This window comes from Megascapheus bottae, chromosome 7 (assembly GCF_031878675.1).
Source record: "Megascapheus bottae isolate mThoBot1 chromosome 7, mThoBot2.hap1, whole genome shotgun sequence".
NCBI lineage: Eukaryota > Metazoa > Chordata > Mammalia > Rodentia > Geomyidae > Megascapheus > Megascapheus bottae.
In genome coordinates, this window is record NC_143515.1 from 61,916,030 (window position 1) to 61,940,822 (window position 24,793).

Consider the following 24,793-nt stretch of genomic DNA (forward strand, 5'->3'; position numbering starts at 1 on the left):
TCACTAGAAAATGGGAAATGTAACTGTGGCTCATGGGGTAGGACAGTAGCCTTGAGCTAAAGAGCTCAGGGACAGTGCCCAGGCCAAGAGTTCAAGCCCCATGGTCGACCAAAAAAAGAAAAAAGAAAGAAAGAAAGAAAGAAAGAAAGATAAATAGATAGATTGATTGATAGATAGATAGATAGATAGATAGACAGACAGACAGACAGACAGACAGACAGACAGACAGATAGATAGATGTTAGGACCCCATAGTACCGGTAGCAACTTCTTCAAGGATACCCATCGCCATCCCTTTTCAGAGTCATGGTTGAACTACATTCCTAAACTCAACTTGAATACAGCAGGAAGCTTCTGCCTAGTCAATTCTGCTTCCTTGTAACATTCCATTTCTCTTCCAGACACTCGCAGTTCAGCTCTGACTTACAGATCTTTTCAGAGAAATGCTGGTGATTCTCATGGAGTTAGCATCATCTCTAACTGAGACAGTTCTTCTGCTAAGCTACCTCAGAGTCTGCTGGTCAGCCCAGACTGGTTTTTCTGGGGGCAAATGCCTATCTATGTTATAGTCTTTGTCACCCAAAAGGTGAGGTGATCTGTACTGCCATTTTTTTCATATATTTTTATTGTAATTAATAGAAGGGTTACATGATATTTGCCAGATAGATGGTGCATTAATTCCCATACATTGATACCCTTTCACAGGTCTTGGTCCCCATTTCCCTCCCCCCCCCACCCCTCATCTTGTTTTCCCCCCTTCCCTATCCAATTTCAAAAAACCAAATACAAATATATCCGATATATCAGGTAACAAAGTGAGATACTGTAACAATATGAGATAACCAAGGGACAGCAAAAGAGATGAGAGATAACATAGTATCTTAAGAACAACAATCATTCATTATATGGCTTATGTTTCTATATCCTAGAGATCCTTTCATTTAGCGTCCTACTATATGGCCTTTTGTATCAAGGTTTTGCTCTATTGCAAATCTCTGCTAGGAGAGCCCAAGGTTTCTACTGATTATGACAAATGAGGGAAACCATTGAGCCTAAGTTCCTTTGAGTCTAGCTTACTTCACTTAATATGATCTTTTCTAAGTCTTTCCATTTCCTAACAAATGGGGCAATGTCATTCTTTCTGACAGCAGCATAGAATTCCATTGTGTATAAATCCCTCTTTTCAGATGACATGATCCTGTATTTAAAGAATCCTATAGACTCCACTCCCAAGCTCCTTGAGCTGATTCAAAACTTTGGAAGTGTAGCAGGGTATAAAATTAACCCTCAAAAATCAACTGCCTTCCTCTACGCCAACAGTGAGAGGAACGAGGTAACAATCAGGAAAGCAACTCCTTTCACAATAGCCTCAAAGAAAATAAAGTACCTAGGAATTAGCTTAACTAAGAATGTAAAGGACCTTTTTGATGAAAACTTTAAAACCCTGAAAAAGGAAATTAAAGCAGAAGTGAGGAAATGGAAAAACCTCCCATGCTCCTGGATTGGAAGAATCAATATCGTAAAAATGACAATGTTGCCAAGGGCTATCTACAAATTCAACGCAATACCCATCAATATCCCAATGGCATTCTTTAAAGAAATAGAAGAGGCAATCCAAAATTTCATATGGAATAATAAAAGACCTCGTATAGCAAAAACACTTCTTAGCAGAAAGAACAGAGGAAGCAGGAGGAATTTCAATACAAAACTTTAGACTCTATTACAGAGCTATAATTATCAAAATAGCTTGGTACTGGCACAAGAACAGGCCTGAAGACCAATGGAATAGAACTGAAGATCCAGATATTAAACCACAGACCGATGGCCACCTAATCTTTGACAAGGGAGCCAAAAAACAGAATGGAAGAAAGACAGCCTCTTCAACAAGTGGTGCGCAGAACTGGTTAAGCACCTGCAGAAAACTAAAGTTGGATCCTTCTTTGTAACCCTGTACTAGAATTAACTCCAAATAGATCAAAGACCTGGAGGTAAAAGACGACACTCTGAAAACTTTACAAGAAGGAATAGGAGATACACTAGACCTCCTTGGCACAAGTCGAAACTTTCTTAATAAGGACCAAGAATCACTACTGCCATTTTTTTTAACTGGGCTACTTCCTGTTGATAACTCATCATTTGCTTTACTAACGGTAACAACTGATCTGTCAGGATTGTTCTCAACTCTCAACCCCTAATCCTGCTAAAATGATCGTCCAAAACAGATGCCCATCCTTTCCAGGAGGAGAGAAAGGAGCTGAGGAGACAGAATGTTCCTCAAAGCCTGCAATCCATGCAGACTCACCCACCCCATTCCACTGCTCAGTCAAGTCAAGTCCACGTGAACAGGAGAAACAAGAATGCCACAGAGAGCACAGGGGAAAATGATACATAAATAATCACATCTACTATTCTTGCTTTTTATTTGGAGATGAATACAATATGAAAAAAAGGAATGAAATGGGGTCAGAGACTCATTCTCCACAAACATGTATCCACCACCTTCTCTCCCTATTAAAAAAAAACTAAATCACATGGAAATGCATCATTGTTTTTACAGCATCGCTGTCCTTATTAATAACAAAACAAAAAAAAGCATCCTTGGGCCAGAAATTACCTGCCTAAGGGAACCACAAAAGGTAGATATAATATTCTTGACTGATGAATAAAGGGAAAGAAAAGATAAATCACAAGACTTTGTTTGGGGAGGATTTCTCTGTAAGCCCCTAAAGAGATGCAGACATAGGTTCTCTCTACTCAATGGAATGCAAGCCGAGCGTAGGAGGAAAAGCTCTGGTTTATGCTGGATGTGAGTCAGGCGGGCGCAGCCCTGAGATGCACCTGTAGCCATTCATGGGTGTTCACAGAACACAGAGCCCAGCTGCCGGGGTCCTGGCTTTCCAGCCTCGTTAGTGGGTCAAGGGACTACTCATTCCCACACAAGATGCCCAGAGGCCAACAGCCTCCCTCACTTACTCTACACATAACTTTGCTTTCTTCTCCAAAGCTTTCTAAATCTGTTTCTAAGATGCAAAGATTTTAAAATAATGATGATGTTTTTCACAAAAGCAACTTCTGCCTGTTTGAATTTTTTTTCCTTTCAGTTAAAGATAGGTCCTTGAAAAAACAAGCTAAAGGCTACAAAAATGTTTTAGAAACTGGATATATATAGACAATGAAAGGAGCTTAAAGAATGACTGTTCAAAAATATACACACATATATATTTGATTGACTGTGTGTGTGTGTGTCTGTCTGTCTGTCTGTTTCATGGTTTGAAGTTTATCTGGCATAAAAAAAATTAGTTAATATACCATGCTGTAATTACCTCTTGGAAAGAAAAAAACAGTAATCAGTGCAAAACTAAAATCATATTTCAAAAAATCATTAGAAAGTGAGCATTTCATTTTGCTGTTGTTGTCAGTCATTGGGGGACACGAGCTCTGGGCCTGAGCGCCGTCCCTCAACTCTTCAGCCTCCCGAATAACTGGGATGACAGGCATAAGCCACTACTGTGCTCTTTTCAACTCTACTGATGGTTTTTTTTCCCTAAATATTTTCTCCTTCCAAAGAAAAAAAAGTCCACAAAACCCTTCAGTTTCTGAAAAAACTGAAAGGCAAAGGCTGGGTAGTAATTGTCTTTCTTTTTTTTTTTTGAATGGTTTACCTTCTCCTAAAAGGTTGCTTTCCAGTTTCTCCTGGGCAAACTGTAGATTCATTTGTTAATTTTTTTTCCTAGAGGAGAAAAAAAAATCACTGTTCAACTTTAAAATATTCTAGTGTTCAAAACTTTTTTCTGAAAATCTTGAGCTCAACATCCAGAAATATCCTTGAATTTTCTTGTTGTTATGAAATCTTGGCTCCGGGGAACAAAAACCTTCCTCTGGCATTAAAGACTGCCCATGGAAGAATTTACACTATATAATCCTTCACTTGTTTGGTTGGTTTTTTTTTTCTCCATCACTATTTGTGTATCCCTGGATAAGCTGCTTAGGAGAGTTTGCAATCAATCTATGTCTATTATTCCTCAGCTATCTTAAACTCTGGCTGCAGAAAACATTCATGTTCACATACCTTACCAGACTGGGATTTGAGCCAACAAGTCTCTGATAAAACATATCACCCCTTCTTCTCCCACTCCTCACCACTGCTCAAACTATTTTCTTTGCAATAAGTTGTAGACCATCCTTTTGTGAAATTTGCATTTCCAAGGAGCCCAGATCAGCAAAATCCAGTTCCACCCACAGTCACAAGAATATGTCAGTCTACATACAGAATGTTTTACTGTCTATGCTTTCAAACCAAATATTTTACCAGGAATCATCAAAGATTGTCTGGTTTTCTGGTTTTCAGTACTAACTCCTGTACTGGGAAACTGGCTCCAAGTTTTAAATTCCCGCATGAAATTGTATGTAGGTGAACAGGAAGCTGCAGGAACTTGTTGATTTGCAAAGAAAAAGATACAATTCATGACCATCACTCTTTCTTTTAAGTATTCTGCTTTCATACCTACTAGTCCTCATCAGTGTTTATTATTTTTTGTCAACTTTCTTCATTGTAAGATTATTTCTGGCTGGCCCAACTTCCACTGGCATCTAGTACCTACTGTGTTTGTGTGAACCAATCCCAAAGATGTTTTTATTTGTTCAGGGTATCTCTGGAAGCCTTCTCTCCCTTCAACTATGTACCTGGTCCAACTGCAAATCTCTGCTCTAAAGAATATTCCATCCATCACTATCAGTCTCCAAGAGATGAAGGTACCAACACAAGCCATAGGTCCTGCCGCTACTGCCTTTCTCTCTTCACTGAATGTACAATGCCATCGACAACAAGACGGTGATGGTTCTCAGAACAAGCAACATTTTCAAATGCTCTTCTCCACACTGTAATCTACCGTGTGCCCAAAGAAGCTGTCTCCAAGTCTTCTCATCTAGACAAACTATACCCCTGTTCCTGCCTTTATCCAGTTGCTCCATTCCAAGGCCACTTCTCTCTTGAACAGAGAGCCATTAAGTAGAGAATGAACTCTGCTGCCCTCACTCAGCTGCACCCAGGACCTTCCCAGTGAACACTCTGTAGCTGCACCAACCTTATAGGATGTCCTTGCTGACGTCCTTGAAAGTGCTGGCAGGAGCAAGCCTGTCCAGGCCAAATGCTGCCTCACTCTTAAGACTCACACTCATTTTGCCAAAGCAAAAATTTTGGCTGTCCTCTCTCTCAGTCTAGGCCATCAGAGAGACCTGCACACCACTAGTAACCTCTGTGCTCATTCAACCTGCAAACAGAAAATATCTCTCTCTCTCTCTCTCTCTCTCTCTCTCTCTCTCACACACACACACACACACACACACACACACACACACATCATCCTTCTTCCTCTAACACCCTCAACCAGACATTCAGCCATCATGTCATTAAAATGTAAAGAAGAAGCATCTAGGGACCAAAGTATATACAATATCTTCCTAGTCAAGAAAGGGTGCTGTAGCCACAACAAGGTCGTAAGGGGCTCAGGAAACCATAATGCTGGCATGAGAACAGACTCAGGAGCCCTGGGGACCAGTGGAGGGAAAAATAGGATTCCAGCCTGATGATGGTGGAATGCTTAGGTGGGAGGGACTGGAGCTGTCAGGAAGCCGAAAAGACTGGGAAAGATCAGACCACAGAATGGCAACCAAGATGACTTCTCTGCACTGCCTGTTTCCTTCTGTCAGAGGTGGCCCAAGAAAGCTATGGATCTGGCCATCACCACTTGGGTAAAACAGCCGAGTTTATCACTTTAAAATATGGAACTAGCCTCATTCTTTAAAAAAAAAATAACCTTTCTTTTTTTTCTTGGATTTAGCAGCTCTGTTTATTTGCAGTGCTGTTCACTTCTCTCCTTCCCTATCTCAGCACATCAGAAGATAAATCAGTGATTATATTAACAGTGTTATGTTTAAAAACCTTTAGGAAGTTAGTATATAAAACATGTCATCTGCTTTCCATGAAATTTAAAATATCTGCTTCAATGAACTGAAAAAACTAAAATTTAGGATGAGATGTTGCAACATAAGCAATGCATTTTACCCAGGCGCTGACCACTCATAGCTGCCATTCTAGCTACTCTGTAGGTGAAGATCTAGAGGACAATAGTTTAATACCAGTCCAGGCAGATTCCTGCAAGATTCCATCACTGTTTAACCAGCAAAATACTGGTCTAGAGGCATGGTTCCGGAAGTAGAGCAAGAGTACACTGAGTTCAAATCTTGATAACAACAAAATAATAATGAAGAAAGTAATCCATTTCCAATCTAAGTTCATCTTCATAGGAAAACAGCTAGGAGAAAACTGTCAAGGAGAAAGTCAACTCCCACAGATTCAGATTTCTAAACCTCTTGAAACAGTGGCACTATGTTATAAAAGAGGCCTGAGTTGGTGGGCCCCCCATCTCTTAGTAATAGGACTCTCATTGTGTAGTCTGGAAAGTACTAGTCAAGGGATCTAGGCACCCAGGAGTGTGTTTCTGCTCATGTAAAGACCCCTCCCCCCAGCCCAAGTTAGTAATTCCACAATCGACTCTAATGATCTTCGAGTATTTTATGACTCTAATAGGAAAACTGCCCTACCATACACTGGGACAGAATTATTGGTTTTTTTTTTCATTTTAATATGATTAAGCATGCTGTGGGTTTTTTTGGTTTGTTGGGGGGTTTCTTTTTGCATGCTAGGCAAGCACTCTACTACTCATGGCCCATGCTCTGGTATTTTTAGTGTACCATGTGGACCTTTCTGATCCTCAAGACCATCCATTCTTGACTTGTGCCAAGCTCCTCTCTTCGTAAGTGAATAACTGACTCTTGAGTACATGCTGCAATTCCACAGACTTTCAAATGTTAGGTCATGTCAATTTTTCTTCCTCTGGGTTAAAACTTCTATTAAACCAAGCATACGAGAACTTGGTTTACATGCTGACTTCTTCCCTGGCCATCACCAAGAATGATACTGGACCAAGTCCACCCAGCCACACCCTTCACTTTCTAGAAAACTCTGAAGAGCTTGAGAACCATTTTCAGAGTTGATTCTTTGTCTTCAGAACTACCTACTTGGCAATTATTCTTGTAAATGCACTTTAATTTTTAACAACAATACAATTCACATAGCATGGAGTTCACTCCCTTTAAGTGATTCTTCCCTTTTAACATATTCCCAAGATTGTAAAGCTATGGTAATCATATAATCCCAGAACCTTTTCATCATCCCCAAATAAACTCCTTATTTATAAATAATCATTCTCCTCAGCCCCTGACAGCCACTAATCTCTGTCCTTGGGGATTTGCTTCTTCTAGACATTTCACATAAGTGGAATCCTATAGTATGTGGATAGTCTGGATTCTTGTGTGTCTGGATTCTTTCACTCTGCACATTTCAGAGGATGGAGCAGGAATCAGTGCCTCATTCCTTCGGTGGCTAATATTTCACTGCATGTAAATACCTCATTTTGTTTAGTAATTCATCATCTGATGAACATTTAGTTTGTTCTCAATGACTGGGTCTGATGAGTAATGCTGCTCTGACCGTCTATGCAGGAATCTTTGTGTAAATTATGTTTCTACTTCTCTTGGGTACAACTCTAGGAGCTGGAATTTCTATATTTAGCTATATTTAGGAATTCAGGTGGCATTGTAATAGGTTTCAGTCCAACCCTGTAACCACATCTAGTTCATTTGATGAAAGTGCCATTTGTACCAAGGTCAAAGGGCTTTCTGTAAACACCTAGGACTAACCCACTATTCTCCCAATTTCCCTGTGGCCTGTCACACTAACATTCAAAGAAAGAAACTAAACAGAGACAAATGGTTTCATGTTAGTTCATGTTTTCCTACTTCCTCCAAAACTAACTAGAGAATGGTCCTGGTATGAAACATGGAGTGAAGAGGACACTGAGTGTTATGGGAAGAGTCTCTCTGATAGCATTCAGTCAAACTATCAGGTTGTAGATATCCAGTGGACCCCCAATCTAGTCATGGTTAGTAGACTGAGAAACTTTGAGTCTCTACTTTAACAGTTGGCAAGCTACAGAGCCTATGGAAGTACCTGTACCCCCTACCTCCCCCTCCTATCTGTAAGATAGGCAAGATTTTGAAATTTTCAAATAACTTATGCAGCATCCTCAGTTTTCCTCTACAAGGCTATCCCGGTTTACTATCAAGTCCTTTATGGTGCATCCCCTTAAAGGATGCAACCCCTATGCTAACATGATAGCCATGTCCATTTAAGATCAATAAGCAAAGTATTAATTATGACCAGATCACAAGACATATCGTTCACTAGTGACCACACAACCTAGGATGTCAAGTGACCTAGAAAGTGATTCCAAAGACTCATAACTTTGTAGAATCCAAATACAAAAAGAAGTTATGTACACTGGACATGAACTGGGGGGTTCTGTTAATAAACCTCTTAAAAATATTAGTGAAATATCCATTCCTCCCAAAAGAGATCCCTTCACTAGTGACTTCATGTTTAGTCCCCTCCTACCGCTCCCTTCTTCTTACTTCTTGTGCCTATCCCCAACTTCATCCAGGGACCTCCATGCTTGATACATTAACATATTTTGCTGAGTCCATCATCACAACCTCATTCTCTTCCCTGTTTCTTTGTACCGATGCTCTTTATTCTCAAGTTCAACAGCAAATCCATTTCTAACTGGGTTTGTAGAACTAATAACTTTTCCCATAGAGCTGTTCAAGTTACTTAACACTAAGAGAAAGGTATCCGTTTCCAACAAACCATCTGGTAATTCTTTACAACAGACCACCTTCACTATTATCGGTAAGTAGTTATACAAAGGAGTTGTCTGTCAACTAAAATGCTTATGAATAAGGCATCTCGATCAATGTCATGCCTTTCAACATTCTCATCCACCCCTTCAAACCACCTCTCCCTCAATTTTCTTAATTTTTTTTAGGATATATGTTGAATTTCTATTGCATTCACACATACCCCCAGTCCAGCTATTAAAGAAGAAAAGGAAAACCCTATTTATTTGTGGTATAAATCATGAAATATTAATTTGGGGGAGACAAATCTCTTATTAGTTGCATTGTATTCATAAACTGTTTTATTGAATGGAACCTCCTTTAAACACGACTTAAAAACTATCCCCGTGGAAAGAGTAAAATTAATACCTGTCCTTTGACAGCCTAAATAGTTCTCTAGTCCTCATAATTTTTCCAAAATAATAGCAAGACAATGTGATGACACAGACCAAAAATCTTTCAGTTTCAAACCAGGACAGAATAGGTCCATGTGACCTCGGTAGCTGCTATTTTTCTGGAGACAGCATTACATTTCTGTTTGACCTCCCCATCTTTCAGCACACCAAGAAGCAAGTTGGATTGGATTTGCTTTCTTCCATAAAGATGAAAATGAAGATACTAACTGCTTCTGCTTCCTCGGATTCCTGCTGTTATACAGTGAGAAAATGAGGAAGCCACATTTTGAGAGGTCGAACCAGGAGTCTTATTAACAGGCTATGACTTCGTGGTGAACGCCTGTCTCAAAGACCAGCAGCCAGCAAATACACTCAACGTTATTAGGAAACTGTTCCAGGAAGCCACAGAGGAAAGAAAGAACAAAAACAATCCCAACAAACCAATTCAGCTCCAATGGAGAGCTGATGTGGGATGCCACAGTGATTGGAGAGAGACAGGAGAAAGGACATAAACACAGAGACATATGGCATGGCTTGATGGCACCTGAGCTGAGCTGGTCAGTTCAGGGGGCAGAGTCACAGGAAACTCCCTATCCCAGACACTGGACTAACAGGTTTAGAAACCTATTATCCAATTCCCTAATCCTGCCTCCAGGGATTCAGGTACCATCACCTGGGAGGTGGGGCTTCACCTTCTGCACCATGAAGACGAGATGCCAGACAATACCATCCACTATGCGGTGAAGGTGGACCCAGCCAGACCTGACTTCTCCACTGCACTGTTACTACCTTTCCCTTTGGTTCCATCTTAAGGTTTCCACGCAAGGTTGACGCCGAGTAGGGCTGTGAAGAGACAGAATACTTCTGCATCGTTCCTACTTCCTGTTCCTTTTTCCAGATTTGATCTCCCCAGTGTTCTTCCCAATTTCCCTAGTTCAGTATCCTTAATGGTCCTGCCAAATTACCTCTTCCTGAAACTTTCCCATTAGACCTCCAGCTCACAGTGGAGCTAGCGCTAGCCTCAGCAAAAATATCCACATCTCCCTTCCTCCTTTCTGAAAGCCTGATTGTTTCCGTCAGTTCCTGAGCTTGGTTTTGAACAAGGGCCATCTTTTGGACAGCTTGAGCCCGGAGAGTTCCATTACGATGATAATATGTTACCAGTTTTCAGGGCTGTAGAAAACACATTTAGATAGGAGCATAGGAAAGTTAAAGACATCCCAGACAAGAAATGTATCTACACGCGCTACTATAAAATCTTCTTGAAGACAATTCACTAAAGAATAAAGATGTAAGCATTTAAACACACCACACATGCACACACACACACACACACACACACACACACACACACAGTGGGAATTTGATCACATTTCATCAATAGCCCATCAAAACAACAGTCTTCAGACAACACTACGAGTCTCAAACCATCTTTTTTCTTTTTTTTTTTTGTTGTTTTTTTTTTTTTTCGCCAGTCCTGGGCTTGAGCTCAGGGCCTGAGCACTATCCTTGGACTTTCTCAAGGCTAGAGCTCTACCACTTGAGCCTCAGCACCACTTCTGGCTTTTTTCTATGTATGTGGTACCGAGAAATCGAACCCAGGTCTTTGTGCATGCTAGGCAAACACTCTACCATTAAGCCACACTCCAAGCCCTTCAAACCATCTTTTCTTGAAACCTACACTTAGTTCAGAATTCTCTTCCTTTATTAATATGATCATAACTTTCAAAAAATCATTCCATCATATTCTACTTTGGAGAGCTTATAAAACTATCCATCTACATAAGGCCCCCAAGGAAATAAGAAGTACCTCTTTTTATTATTTTTTTAATTAGAATTTTCAAAATTCTAAGCATTTAGCTAGGCACAGTGGCTCAAGCCTGTAATCCTAGCTACACAGGAGGTTGAGATCTAGGATTGCATTTCAAAGCCAGCCTAGGCACTACAAAGCCCATGAGACTCTTATCTACAACTAATCATCAAAAAAACTGGAAGTGGCACTGTGGCTCAAGGGGTAGGGTGGTACCCTTGAGCTGAAGAGCTCAGGGTCAGTGCCTGGGCCCAGAGTTCAAGCGCCTATGACTGACAAAAAAAAAAAATCTAAGCATTCAGGGGACAGTCACATGGAAGAAGTATACTAATAAGCACAAAAATCAAAGTATCTTTAAAAGTAAGACAAATATATATATATATATATATATATATATTCTTTTGTAAGTGATTTAGAAATGATCTTCCCTAAGGAGAAGGAAATGATTTCAATAATCTTCCTTAAGACTAACCTCCCCTCCTCCACTCCCTAGGCCTACTTTTCTCCTCATCTCAAGAAACCACACCAAAGGATGGCTCTGAGGTTCTGGCATCAGTCTCTCTACAGAATTTTCTGGAAAGATGAAAAGTGAATTGTAAACTGGCTCCTAGATTTTCCTAGTCAAAACGACTCATCCTGAGGGAAATGCCAATTACGATGGGATGGACCACAGCAGAGATCAAATCTCCAGCAGGGGCAGCCTGGAGTCAAACAGTAGCAAAAGTCAGTGTTGGCTATTCAATCTGTTCCCGGTGGTAGAAGACAGCACTTTCCACCTCACCTGGCATAGCTCTTCCTCATTACTGGCGATACAGGCAATCCGTCAGCGAACGCGACAGAGCAGGAAACTGCTGGAAGGAGAATGTGTGGCTAGCTCTTCCCTTTGAATGGTCTGTGCCTTGCTCCACAGCGTTTCTACAGAGGCTGCCAGCAGACACTCTGTCATACCTAAACCACAAATCATCACATTCCCCATCCTTCCAGCCAGGGACTGTGTCCTTGAGAGCTTCCTACATAGCAAGACACTGGCCGCGCTGGCCACGGATGCAAAACTCTTTTATAAACGCTTAGTAAATCTGCCCCATCATCTGGCTTGATAGACTCACAGTAGACAGAGCTTCTCACATAAAAATGAGCCCCTGTAGGTGAACCTCAGACACGGGGCACTTGAGACATTTCACAGGGAAGAAATCTTGGCCAGCTTACTAAAGAAAACATGATCAATGTAAACATGTCAGAGGTACAACTGTGCTTAAAATTAGAGCAAATATGTCTCCAATGGAGGATATCTCATAGAGACAGAATCACAAAGAGACCACAGAAGATTGATTCCCCAGGAATCAGTCAAGGAAAATGGTCTCTCCTCAGACAAATGAAGCCATGCTAAAATACCTACTGTTCAGTTGTATTAAGAATCAGTGTGGGGGCCAGGTGCCTCATGCCTGTAATCCTAGCTACTCAAGAGGCTGAGATCTGAGGACTGAAGTTCAAAGCCAGCCTGGGCACTAAAGTCCGTGTGACTTTTATCTAATTAACCACCAGAAAACCGGAAGTGGTGCTGTGGCTCAAGGGATGGTAGCCTTGAGCTAAAGAGCTCAAGGACAATGCCCAGGCCCAGAGGTAGGGCAGTAGCCTTGAACTAAAGAGGTCACAGACAGCAACCAGGCCCAGAGTTCAAGCCCCACAATCAACAAAAAAAAACAAGAATCAAATGTGTGGGTCAGGTGTCAGTGACTCACACCTGTATCCTAGCTACTCAGGAGGCTGAGATCTAAGGATCGTGGTTCAAAGACAGCCCAGGCACTAAAGTTCCAGTTAACCACCAGGAAACTAGAAGTGGAGAAGTGGCATTGTGTCTCAAGGGGCAGGGTGGTAGCTTTGAGCTGAAGAGCTCAGGGACAGTGCCCAGGCTCAGAGTTCAAGTCCAATGACTGACCAAAAAAAAAAAAAAAGAATCAATGTTGGGTTTGTTTGTTTGTTTGTTTTAAACCAATCCTTGAATTTTAACTATTGTGACCCATGAAACTCAAATAAACCAAAGGGTTCCCACACTCTGACACCATAGTTAGAAAAATGGTTGAGGGGGCGCTACTCACAATGAAAAGGGGATGCCGCTGGATCCTGCCCGTATCTTAACGGGAGCAAACCCTCCATGGCCGGTTCTCCAGAGATGAGCTTCTGTGCTGGGAAGTACTTGGGCTTGAGCACATATTCCTGGGTCTGGCCATGATGGATCATCACATTCTGAGAGGAAAGACGTGCCACTCTAGGAAGAAACAGAGTTAGGACAAGAACATAAATAACAGAGTTCCTAGAGTTGACAAGGAAGGGAAGAAGAAGAAACTGAACTTCTCAAGGAGCTTTGTACAAATTCCACAGGAGGCATATGTGCTCCTTCGCATACCATAGCTGGCTGCTCACAGTGTATTAGAAACTTCCAAGAAACGGATTGTGAGTTTAACAAAATAAAACATCGGGAAGCAGGGGAAAGGGGACAGGAGTAGGCCGATGAAGAGAAGGAGTGGGGAAGAATGCAGTCAAGAATATAATGTATATTCCACAAAATTAAGAAGGGTGAGGGAGTGATGGGTGGGGGATGGGTGAGAATGTTGATATTAATTAAGAAATATCATATTCATAAGCTACTTTGTTAAATGACAAATCCTTTGAACAACTACTTAAAGTTAGAAATAAAAAGGAGAAAAAAGAAAGGAGGGGACTCTGCCTGGCTAGTCAAGAAGCTTCACAATGAATAGTCATCACAAGAGGATTTTTATCAGAAGGTTCAAAGCATAGCCTCCACAAGCTCTCAAAAGGACATGCAGATTTAAGAAAGATTTAGTCATGAACAGATGTATAATAAATAAGTAGGTGGCACTTATTGGGAAGACTATGAAGGAAGAGAGTACAAGAAGAAGATAATGCAAAAAAAAAATCTCACTCTTGGTCAGTGAAGAATAATCAACTATAAACAATAGAAGACCTTCATTTCTACCTAAGGCTCGTAGATTTGTTGGCCGATGTCTTTGAGCCTCAGTTTCTGGTTCTGCAGCATGCAGAAGCTCTGTCACAAACAGGTAAGAAGAAAAATGCTTGCAAAAGTAGGAATACACTGAAGTGGGGCCCCAGTAGCTCACGCCTGTAATCCTAGCTACTTAGAAGACTGAGATCTAGAGGATGACAGTTCAAAGCTAGCCCACATAGAAAAGCCCGGCGACTCCATCTCCAAAATTAATAACAAAAGGTCAAGCTGGAGGCACTTCCCAAGTAGTAGAGCACCAGCTGACCAAGAAAGCCAAGCAAGTGTGAAGTCCTGAGTTCAAATTCTATACCAGAAAAAAGGGAACATACTAAAACTGAAAAATAATAATTTGATATTTCTTTTGAAATATCAGTTATGATGGAACATTAGAAAAATCTTTATTTATGTGTGGTATTTAATAACATAAAGTTACTATTTAGGGAAAAAACTGTTTTTTGTTTTTTTCTGCCAGTCCTGGAGCTTGAACTCAGGGCCTGAGCACTGTCCTTGAGCATTCTCAAGGCTAGAGCTCTACTACTTAGAGACCCAATTCTTTATTTTCTATAATAGTTCTCTTGTACTTCATGATATATACACAGAATACATATACATATGTATTCATACATGTGCATATACCTATATATACTGTGTCTATATATATACACTATAAAATAACATGCCTTTGCCCAGATTCAATAATTCTGTGAGAGACAAAAATCAAATTCTTAACTCTGTAAAGCTAATTAGTAATGAACATCATAAAGAAGATATACCCATCAATTCTGTAATAGACAACACTATGACTGAAACTGTTAGGATAGTATAATATGGCATCAAACTGAGTTTATGAGGGAGAACCTGCTCCCTACTGTGATCTGATCTAAAAGACTAATAACTCTCTAATGATGGACAATCTGGACAGGAGAATAAATGACACCAGACCAGTTCTGTGCAAAGGGGAAACTGCTAAGACACCCAAATGCTAACAACCCACTGAATTAATTCATTCTAGTTGGGACTGAGATAAGGGCCATGGCACTGAACAAAACATTCATGAGAGACAACGGGATCAGAAAAGACTGGGGTGGAGGTACTTCCTTTTTAATCAAGATGTCCTGTATCATTACTTATACTCTGGTCTCAGCAAGGCTAGAAAAATTTACCTTGGGAATGGATTTTTCCAGATTCAGTGCTTGACAAGGATACTCCCTTTGTCACCAGACTAAAGACTAAATTACTAAAATCCCAGGGCTCACCATTGTAAACACTTCTGTTTTGATGATGTAAGTGTTGTTTTGAACTGTTAGCCTGTGGGGTTGGGAAGAAGATAGGAAAACAGCTGGGTCCATCTGGTGGTCACAAGACTGTTCTGTGAACCAGAACAGAGGAGCAGGAGAAGCCCAATCCTTCCCTCTCCTCTGTGTCTTAGAAGCAATTTGCTCTGCAACCATCCTGCCATCACTGTGATGCGGAGACCACTGAGAGGCACACAGATTAGGTCCCGTTCAGAACAGGAAGACGCAGCACTTCAGGAGACCTGGGCTGCCTCTGCTAGTTCCTGCCCTGACAACCTGCAGAAATGTGAGGCTGGGCATCTGCCTTGCAGCCAAGTTCCTCTCCTCTCTGAATCCAGAAAGTAGGGACAGGGAGACACATGTGCTCCTTTTCCCTAAACATAATAGAACGTTAATAATAAATAAATGAATGTGATCACGCTGTATTAGGTCTCCAGGCCGAGTTATAACCCCCAGCCCACTAACTTAAGGAAATAAGGATTGAAGTCCCACTATTGTGTAAATTTATTCCAAGTGATCAAGAGTGCAAGTAGGAGTAAAACACAACTTCACCATTCCTCCATCTTTACCCTTTGTCCTCATTAAAGGGGCACAGATCCTGCTGTCAACAGAGCAAGTCCACTCTACCTCACAGTCCCAAGAAGGAAACAAAGCCATGAGCAGACACCAGGTGGAACCTGCAAACAAGATGGCCCACCACCCATTCTGTGCCACTTGTCAAAGGGCAACCATCACACCACTCCCTTTCTCCTACATGGCTGCCATTTATCTCTTCCTCCAGTTTAATTGCTTACAGATACTTCCACTTTTGACCACTCCTGGGTCTTACAAGTGTACCTCCACTTTAACTCTCCTTCCTTCCCTTATCTTTGACCATCAATTTCAGTGGTTAGAAAAAAATGCCCTCTCAGCTGAGAGCGGTAATCCTAGATTCTTAGGAAGCTGAGATCTGAGGATCAAGGTTCAAAGCCAGCCTGGGCACAAAAGGACCTGAGACTCTTATCTCCAATTAAGCTCTAGAAAATGAGAAGTGGGGCTTGGCTCAATAGTAGAGTGGTAGCCTTGAGCTGAAGAGCTCAGGGCAGTGCCCAGGCCCAGGGATAGGGTGGTAGCCTTAAGCTGAAGAGCTCAGGAAGAGCGTCCAGGCCAAGTTCAAACCCCATGACCCACACACAAAAAAAAAGGACAATAACTTCACACATAATACCACCTCCCATCCCCCAGGAAAAGTTAATAGAAATAGAACCAAAAATAAAAGAGATCAGCCTTGAATCATGATTCTCCTGACTTCTACCCATGTATCTTCTTTCCTCCAAAGATTCCCTTAAAAATATAGGTAAGAGGCTGGAGGTCTGGCTCAAATGGTAGAGCACCTGCCTAGCAAATGCAAGGCATTGAGTTCAATCCCCAGGATTGCCCCTCCAAAATTTATTGAGTAATGAAATAATTTTGCTGGGCACCCATGACTCATGCCTAAAATCCTAGCAACTCAGGAAGCTGAGATCTGAAGATCGCAATTCAAAGCCAGCCCAGGCAGAAAGCCTAAGAAATTCTTATCTCCAATTAACCACCAAAAAGCTGAAAGTAGAGCTATGGCTAAAGTGGTAGAATGTTACCTTTCAGTAAAAAAAAAAAAAAAAAAAAAAAAAGCTCAAAGACAGCGTTCCCCACCCTACCCCTACCCTTGTCCCTGAGTTCAAGCCCTAGGACTGCTCCCCAAATAAAATTTAACTCTATAGAAGTAACTACCAGAACTCCAGACTCAAGGATTAGATGAGCAAGGGGCAGGGACAAAAGAAAAAGAAGGTCAGTAAAACTTGAAGCTCTAAAATGTGGCTGAATGGAACAGTATGTCTAGTGTAAAGCCAAGGGCAAAAAGAACAAAGGCATGTGCCAAGTCATGGACATCAGAATAAAAAACTAGTCCATGGAGAAGATGACTAGAGAAGATGATTAGTTTAGTTTGAGAGACAGAAACGTGGGATGGATCTCTAGAGAGTGATTAAGGAAAGCCTCCAACTTCTAAGAAGGGCCAACTTCTTCAAAGGCCAAAAAAAGATTCGGGACAAGGGACGGGGTGGGGGGTGGAGACACGGAACTATAAAGTCTTGGAAGATACTCACATTTAAGAGTAAGGACATAAAGAGAATGGAGATGGGGCCAAAGATTTTTAAAAAATCATAGTCTCAAAAATGCTGAGTGGAAGAACATTTTTATGTAGAAAGGGAAAGGAAGGAGGAGACAAGAAATTAGACAAGGTCATCAGGTTTGGTAGTAGGTGTGACAGGCAACAGGAGCACCAAGATTTAATAGTCCTAGGGTCAAAAATCTATCTGGTCAAGGTCAAAGACTTGGTCAGGGAGACAGCACTAACACACAGAAAAGACAGAATGAGAGGCTCAGGGCTTGACTGGCCACTAGAAGACCTGAATCTGTGGAAACCTCTTTATCTTTATAAACAGAATGGGAACAATTACACAAAACTGCTTTCCTTAAAAGAAAGGATTAGTCACACACTGTTCAAGCTGTTGCCTTCCTGGTGGCAATTTCTGACACAGGAATGAGCTAAACTTTCCCTATTTTGAGCTAAATCCATCATCTGACCTGTACGAGGGAGGGAGGATCTTACCCTTTCCACTTTAGAAAAGAGCTTCGGACCTCACAGAAAGGAACCACCCCCATCAGGCAGAGGGAGTTTCTCGCAGAAGGCCAAGGCGGTTTCCTCTAGGTAGAACATTCTTCAAGTTCGTGATCAGAAGTAAGCAAACAGAACAAGAAGGAGAGCTGCAGGCGAGCGCTTCATCCATGTCATGCTGCATCCCTCGGGGTCAATCAAGACCCAAGATGGGGTGCCTTCAAGTGGTTAGGGAAGCACTGAGTGAAAACTATAGAAGGAGAGGGAAGAACTTCAAAACAGACAGTGATGATTTGGAAGAGAAAAATCCCTTACCTGTGGAGTACACAAGACAATATCCACAAAGAAGGGTCAGAGGAAAAATAAAGCGAATGGGGAGGTGCCTTAATGTAGCCTAACACACAAAACATACAAGGGAGGCAAGTGGCTGTGACCCTATTTGTGCAGAATTACCTTCCTGACTAATGAGGAATGAGGAGGTAAGTAAGAGGTTGCTATACAAGGGACTGAAGGACACACACACAAAGCAATTATGTGTGAGGATGGAAGTAGGTTTGTGGAAAGTACATGGAAGAAAAGGAACATAGGCTCAATGGTTTCCCTCATTTGTCATAATCAGCACAAACCTTGGACTCTACTAGCAGAGGATTACAATAGCTCAAAACCTGGATGCATAAGGCCATATAGGATGAGGTTAAATGAAAGAACTTCCAGGATATGGAAACAAGAGCCATATAACGTGTGATTGTTGTTCTTAATGTCCTATGTTATCTCTCATCTCTTTTGTTTTTCCTTGGTTATTTTCATATTGTTACAGTATCTTACCTCGTTATCTGGTATATTGTATATACATTTATTTGTTTATTTGAAATAGGAAAGGGAAAGGGGGAAAACAAGATGAGAGGTGGGGTAGGGAAATGGAGACAAAAACATGAGAAGGGGTATCAATGTGTGTGAAGTAATGCACCTTCTATCAGGTGAATATAACTGTAACCCTTCTATTATTTACAATAAAAAAGAATGGTGAAAAACTGCAGTAAAACAAAAGGAGTATGACGTCAATAATTTTTAATTACTCGAGATGACTTAAGAATTACTTAGGTATCATTAAACTGGAAAAGTAAAAATAAAATTAACAATTTAGCATCCAAAAAAAATCCAGGGGACAGAGTCCATCCAATGTCACAAGCACATGACCAGAAAAACCTAGTTTCTTCATTGTAGAAATGATATGGAGAAGAAGAAATGGGATCCCACAGACGAATTTCACTGGTGTCATAGCCCTATTACAATGGAAGAATATTATTTTGATCTCTACTTGATTTTGCTCTAACCACTGTGAAAATTTCAGTCGCTACATGTTTTTTGTTTTTTTCCTTCTGGGACTAGGACTTCAACTCAGGGCCTGGGCACTGTCCATTAGCTTTTTTACTCAAGACTGGTACTCTACCAACTGAGCCACAGCTCCACTTCCCACTTTTTGATTGTTAATTGGAGATGAGAGTCTCATAAAATTTTCTACCAGGGCTGCTTTGAAACATGATCCTCAGATCTCAGCCCTAGCATTACAGGTATGAGTCACCACAGCCTGGTTGAGTCCTAGCATTACAGGTATGAGTCACCACAGCCTGGTTGAGTCCCAGATTTTTAGGAATATTAGTTTAAGTTGGATAATGGTCTTAGAATTAGTTACTAACAATCCTTATCTTGTATAAATTCACTGTGAAATAGTTACATTCTGCTTCAAAATAATCTTGGAAAGAGAAAATCAGATAGGAGTAGAACTTATAAAATTATATAGGACTAATTATATAGGTTCAAGAAAGCTACTTCAGGGTGTCTTTCTATTCTTTTCTCTACATTTTTTTTCCAGTGCTAGGCCTTGAACTCAGGGCCTGAGAATTGTTCCCTGAGCTTCTTTTTGCTCAAAGCTAGCACTCTACCACTTGAACTATGGTGCCATTTCTAGCTTTTTTCTGTTTATTTGGTACTGAGGAATCAAACCCAGCATTTCATGCATACTAGGCAAGCACTCTACCACTAACCTATATTCACAGCCCTCTACATTTTTTTAAATGGTTAACCTAGTCTATAAATTAGCATATGTAATTACCTATTATCATTTTAAGATCATATATTTAAAAGAACGGTGTGTGGTAGAAATCATCACATATGTATATGGTGGCAATATTACTTACAAAGAGAAAAACTTTAAGTTGATAAACAATGTGGGGGGGGGCGGTGAATGAAAGAAAAAGCGAGAAATTTCCAGTAATGCATTCCTTGCCTCTCCTACTTAGAATTATCAAACACAGCAGAAATCCTATTTGCACAAGATGAGGTAACTTTTCAAAAGCTCTCAAAAACACGTAAGTCTGAAATCATCCAATCCTTGAACTGAATAAGTTATTTAACAAGTAACCATTGAAGGAAATATTGTTAATAATTAAGATATTGCTTTTTTCAAGCAGGAGCTGCTACTTTGGGATACTTGGAACAGCTTCCCTGAACCCCAGTTTAAAAGAAATTGCATTCATCTCCTATTTATCTAAACTCAGAGGAGCCAGAGAAAATCTTTTTTGAAATGTCCAAATGATAAACAGTTGAACAAATAATAAAGATCTCTAGCCTTGTGGGAAATGACAATTGCCAAGGTTTTGAATTGAATCCTACCATGTATCAGGGAAGGAAGGGGAAAACTGCCTTAGTTTGTTTGCAATATAAGGATCACCTTGCAAAAGGAATGTGAGCACTGTCATGAACTGTGATTTAAAATCACACAAGGACCAAGCAAAGCTGGACACTGGGAGTTTGGTCCTCTAATTCTAGCCATGTAGAAGGCTGACATCCAAGGATCCTAGTTCAAAACCAGTTGAAACAGAAAACTCCATGAGAGTCTTATCTCCACTTAACCAGCAAAAAGCTGGAAGTGGAAGTTTGGTGCAAGCAGGAGATTGCCAACCTTGAGCAAACAAGCCCAGGGAGAGCAAGAGGCCTCGAGTTCTAGCCCCACTAGTGGTACAAAACTGTAAATTAACAAAATAAAATCATACAAGTGTGAAGACACCCTGGCCTGGCCCTAGCTACCCAAAGGTATTAGATTCTTTCACACTCTTCCTATAAAGACAACACACACACGTGCACGCATGCACACACACACACACACAACAAATTTTACTTCTCTGATAAAGCTACCATTCATACACATAGACTGCCTTAATTGTACCGTTGGAAGCAAACTATTGTTTTATTGAATAAAAACTTTACTTAAAAATTTCTTTGGCAGGGGTGCCAGTCCTGGGGCTTGAACTCGGGGCCTAGGTACTATCCCTGAGAATCTTTTTGTTCAAGTCTAATATTCTATCATTTTGAGTCACAGTTCCACGTCAAGCTTTTTGTTTTTGAGTGGTTTACTAGAGATCCGACTCTCACAGAATTTCCTGCCCAGGATGGTCTCAAACCTCAGTCCTCAGATCTTAGCCTTCTGCCTCGCTAAGATTACAGGCAGGAATCCAGCCTATTAAAACATTTACAAACTATGAGTCCACAATGTGCAAACTTGCAGCTACCAACTTGGAGGTTAGTCGTTCATACTGTTTATAGATTGCAAAAAAGTCACAATCACTACGGAGCACAGTTTTATAGTTCCTTGGGGGCTAGTCATAGAATTTCCAGGTTTCCATGATTCCACTCTAGGGACACTCCCAATGAACAAAAAGCAGAGACTCAACAAACTTATCCACTACTGCTCACTGGAGTACTCACTGCAGGAGAAGGGTGGTAAAGAGGTCGTCGTCCCAGACACATGACTAGATGAACAAGATGTGATATGTGTAGACACTGACTGGAGCATTACTAGAACACAATAAGGAGCCAAACTCTGAGATGTGCTACAACACATACATGAAGCCTGAAACATTACTCAGTGTAAAGACGTAAATGTTCAATATTGACCTGGGCTGGTTCCAGTGGCTCTCACCTATAATCCCAGCTACACAGGAGGCTGAAATCTGAGCATCACTGTTCAAAGCCAGCATGGACAGAAAAAAAAAAAAAACAAGAAAGCCAGAAGATGTGACTTAAGGAGTAGAACACTAGCCATATGCATTAAAAAAAAAAAAAAGCCAGGAGGACAGCACCTAGGACCTGAGTTCTAGTCCCAGAACCCACACAACAAATAAAGAACAGAAAAAAAATGTTTAAACAGATTGGTATGTTTACACCAGTGTTAATATTCAATGTGTACATGTACTGAAACATCATTCGGTAAGTTTATAATATTTTGTGTATGTTAGTCTTAGGCATTGAACTCAAGGCTTGAGCCCTGTCCCTGAGCTTCTTGCTCAAGATTAGTGCTCCACCACTTGAGCCACAGCTACATGTCCAGTTTTGGGTAAAGTGAAGAGACAAATGAAGAGAGGAAGTGAGGTGGGGGAGGAGGCTATAGTCATAAAATTGAATGCCTTATCTTAAAAAAATTAAGAAAATTGAGGGAAGGGGTGAGGTGGGATGGATACAGGAGAATGGTAAAAGCAGTGCCACTGATCAAGATTTATTCTATTTACATGCTACCTTGTTAAATGGCAAGTCCTCTGTATAACTACTTGAACATAAAAATATATATATTTTAAAAAGTCTTGTAGACTTTTCTGCCCAAGCTGGCTTCAAATCAAAATTCTCAGATCTCAGTGTCTTAACTACAATCAGAGAAGCTAGAATTACAGGCATGAGCCACCAGTACCTGGCTCTAGATTTTTAACAGTGTCTGTTTAAGTTGGTTAATGGTCTTGAAATTTACTAACAATCCCTATCTTATATAATGTCATCCTGAAATGTTTAATTTCTGGCTTCAAAATAATCTTGTTATGTTACACCAACCTCATAATTTTTATTTTGTCCATTCAGAATTATGGGGTTTTTTTGAATGAAGTGCTTGTGGCTCATGCCCATCATCCTAGCTACTTAGAAGGTTGAGAATTAGAGGATCAAGACTCGAGGCCAGCCTGGGCAGAAAAGTCTGCAAGCCTCCATCTCCATGGAAGGAAAGCTGACAGCAGTAGAATGCAACTGTGATCATGGTCATGCCAGGCAACTCAAAGTAGATGGATTGCAGTTGAGAAGCATGACGACAAACAAGATCCTATCCTAAAAATAACCCATAGAATCAGGGCACAGAGAGTGAGGCTTAGCTGCTAGCACACCAGCCTAGCAAGTATGAAGTTTTGTATTCAAACCCCAATACTGTCTGGATTAATTGTTTTTAAAGAGAAAGACAGCACACCACAGTGAATGAGGGATAGGAAGAGCAGGTGTCTGACCTCCCTTCCCAAATCGTTCAGTATTACAGGGTGATACAAAATAAGCCTTGCTCATCTCTTCTGTAGTGACTCAATTGTTTCATTCAGATGCCAATTCTAGTGGAGTAGCCAGGTTCATCTCTCAATCTCCAGATCATTACTTAAGGTTGTTTTCAATTCACTGCCCTGTGCCCTGGGGGAAGCAGGAAGAGAAGCACATGAATCTGAGGTGTGCTTGCTAACTCTTCCCATTCCTTCTCATTCCCTATGACATAGAAGGATGAGTGTAAAGGACTGTGGGAACACACTCTGTAGATATGTTGCCCATATTCCTTCTCACCAGCTACATCTTTCTTACATGAAGCAAAGAATCAAGAACAAATATTTGGCTTTTCCCACCAGTACCCATTTCTCCAGGACCTGCATCCAAGTGATGCTGAGAGCTGAATCAACAGTCCCTAAGTGGGAGCTGGAGCATTCATACTTTTAAGCCTGTGACACTAACTGTGTGTGAACACATTACCAAAATTCTGTCAATCTCAGTTTCTCCATTTCTAAAGTGTAGGATTCTGTGACATCCCTCCCCAGCTTTTGTAGCTCAACCAATCTATCAAGACCTTCACCTCCAAAACTGTTTTCCAACTACACAAAGACACATTGCTTCTACATTTTTAAGATACTCTGCACGTAATCATTTGTCTGAAGTAGGAAGAGAGGCCCTTAGGGTTCTATTTTCGTATATCCAAGCTAAGAGAAATAAATTTAAAAAGGAAAAAATTCTTCTGATTTTTTAAGGTGAATGCAATAAACTCTGTTTTCCCCAAATGGCCCTGTTTTTTTTCTATTACAATTGCTGCTAAACTAGGTCACCTAAGTCATAAATATTGAAAGCATTTAACCGAACTCAAACATCTGTTCCAGTCTTCTTTTAGGGCTCGATCCAGCTGAAACAAAACACCCACTGCCCTACCGGACCTGTGAGATTCTATAACTCTGCTGGAAGCACTGTGCTTGTGCCTGAAGTCAATAGATATAGTGAGAAACTATGGCTAGTTAGGTATGTATAGAGTAGAATGAGTATAAAACTAGATGAAAAGCAGCAGAACCCAGTGTGGGAAAAACATTCCCAGGCTGGATTCTGTCTCTGGGGAACAATGGAGTTAATGGTCTAACTTCGGTTAGGTATGGACCTAATTTATGCCTCGACAAGGGTGGAGATGTTTAGACAAGCTCAGTGAACACAATGCTCTCAAACTTTCACACATATTAGCTGAGCCTAACTCTGGAACAACTTGCCCAGTTATGAACTGGAATTTGTAAGGAATTCATCCGACTTTGGGGGAAAAAATGAAATGATAATGATCTGTATAAGCCACCCAGACCCGGTGGCTCACCTATAATTCTAGCTCATTGGGAGGCTGAGATTGAATGGATCACAGTTTGAGCACAGGCCAAGCATACATGCATGCAAGACTGTCTCCCAACTAATAGTGGGTCCAGTGGTATGCATCTGTCATCCCAGCTATGATGGGAAGCATAAGATA

The 24,793-nt window shown here is 40.9% G+C and overlaps 1 protein-coding gene across 6 annotated transcripts in view; it reads right to left on the minus strand.

Moving 5' to 3' along the window:
* Positions 1–24,793, minus strand: part of Ltbp1 (latent transforming growth factor beta binding protein 1) — a 367,263-nt gene that overhangs the window by 234,633 nt on the left and 107,837 nt on the right. For all 6 annotated transcript variants that reach the window (XM_090337166.1, XM_090337170.1, XM_090337167.1 and 3 more), the window contains exon 4: positions 13,097–13,266. In XM_090337166.1, the coding sequence (XP_090193292.1) occupies positions 13,097–13,266 (170 nt within the window). The remainder of the gene's footprint in view (positions 1–13,096; positions 13,267–24,793) is intronic.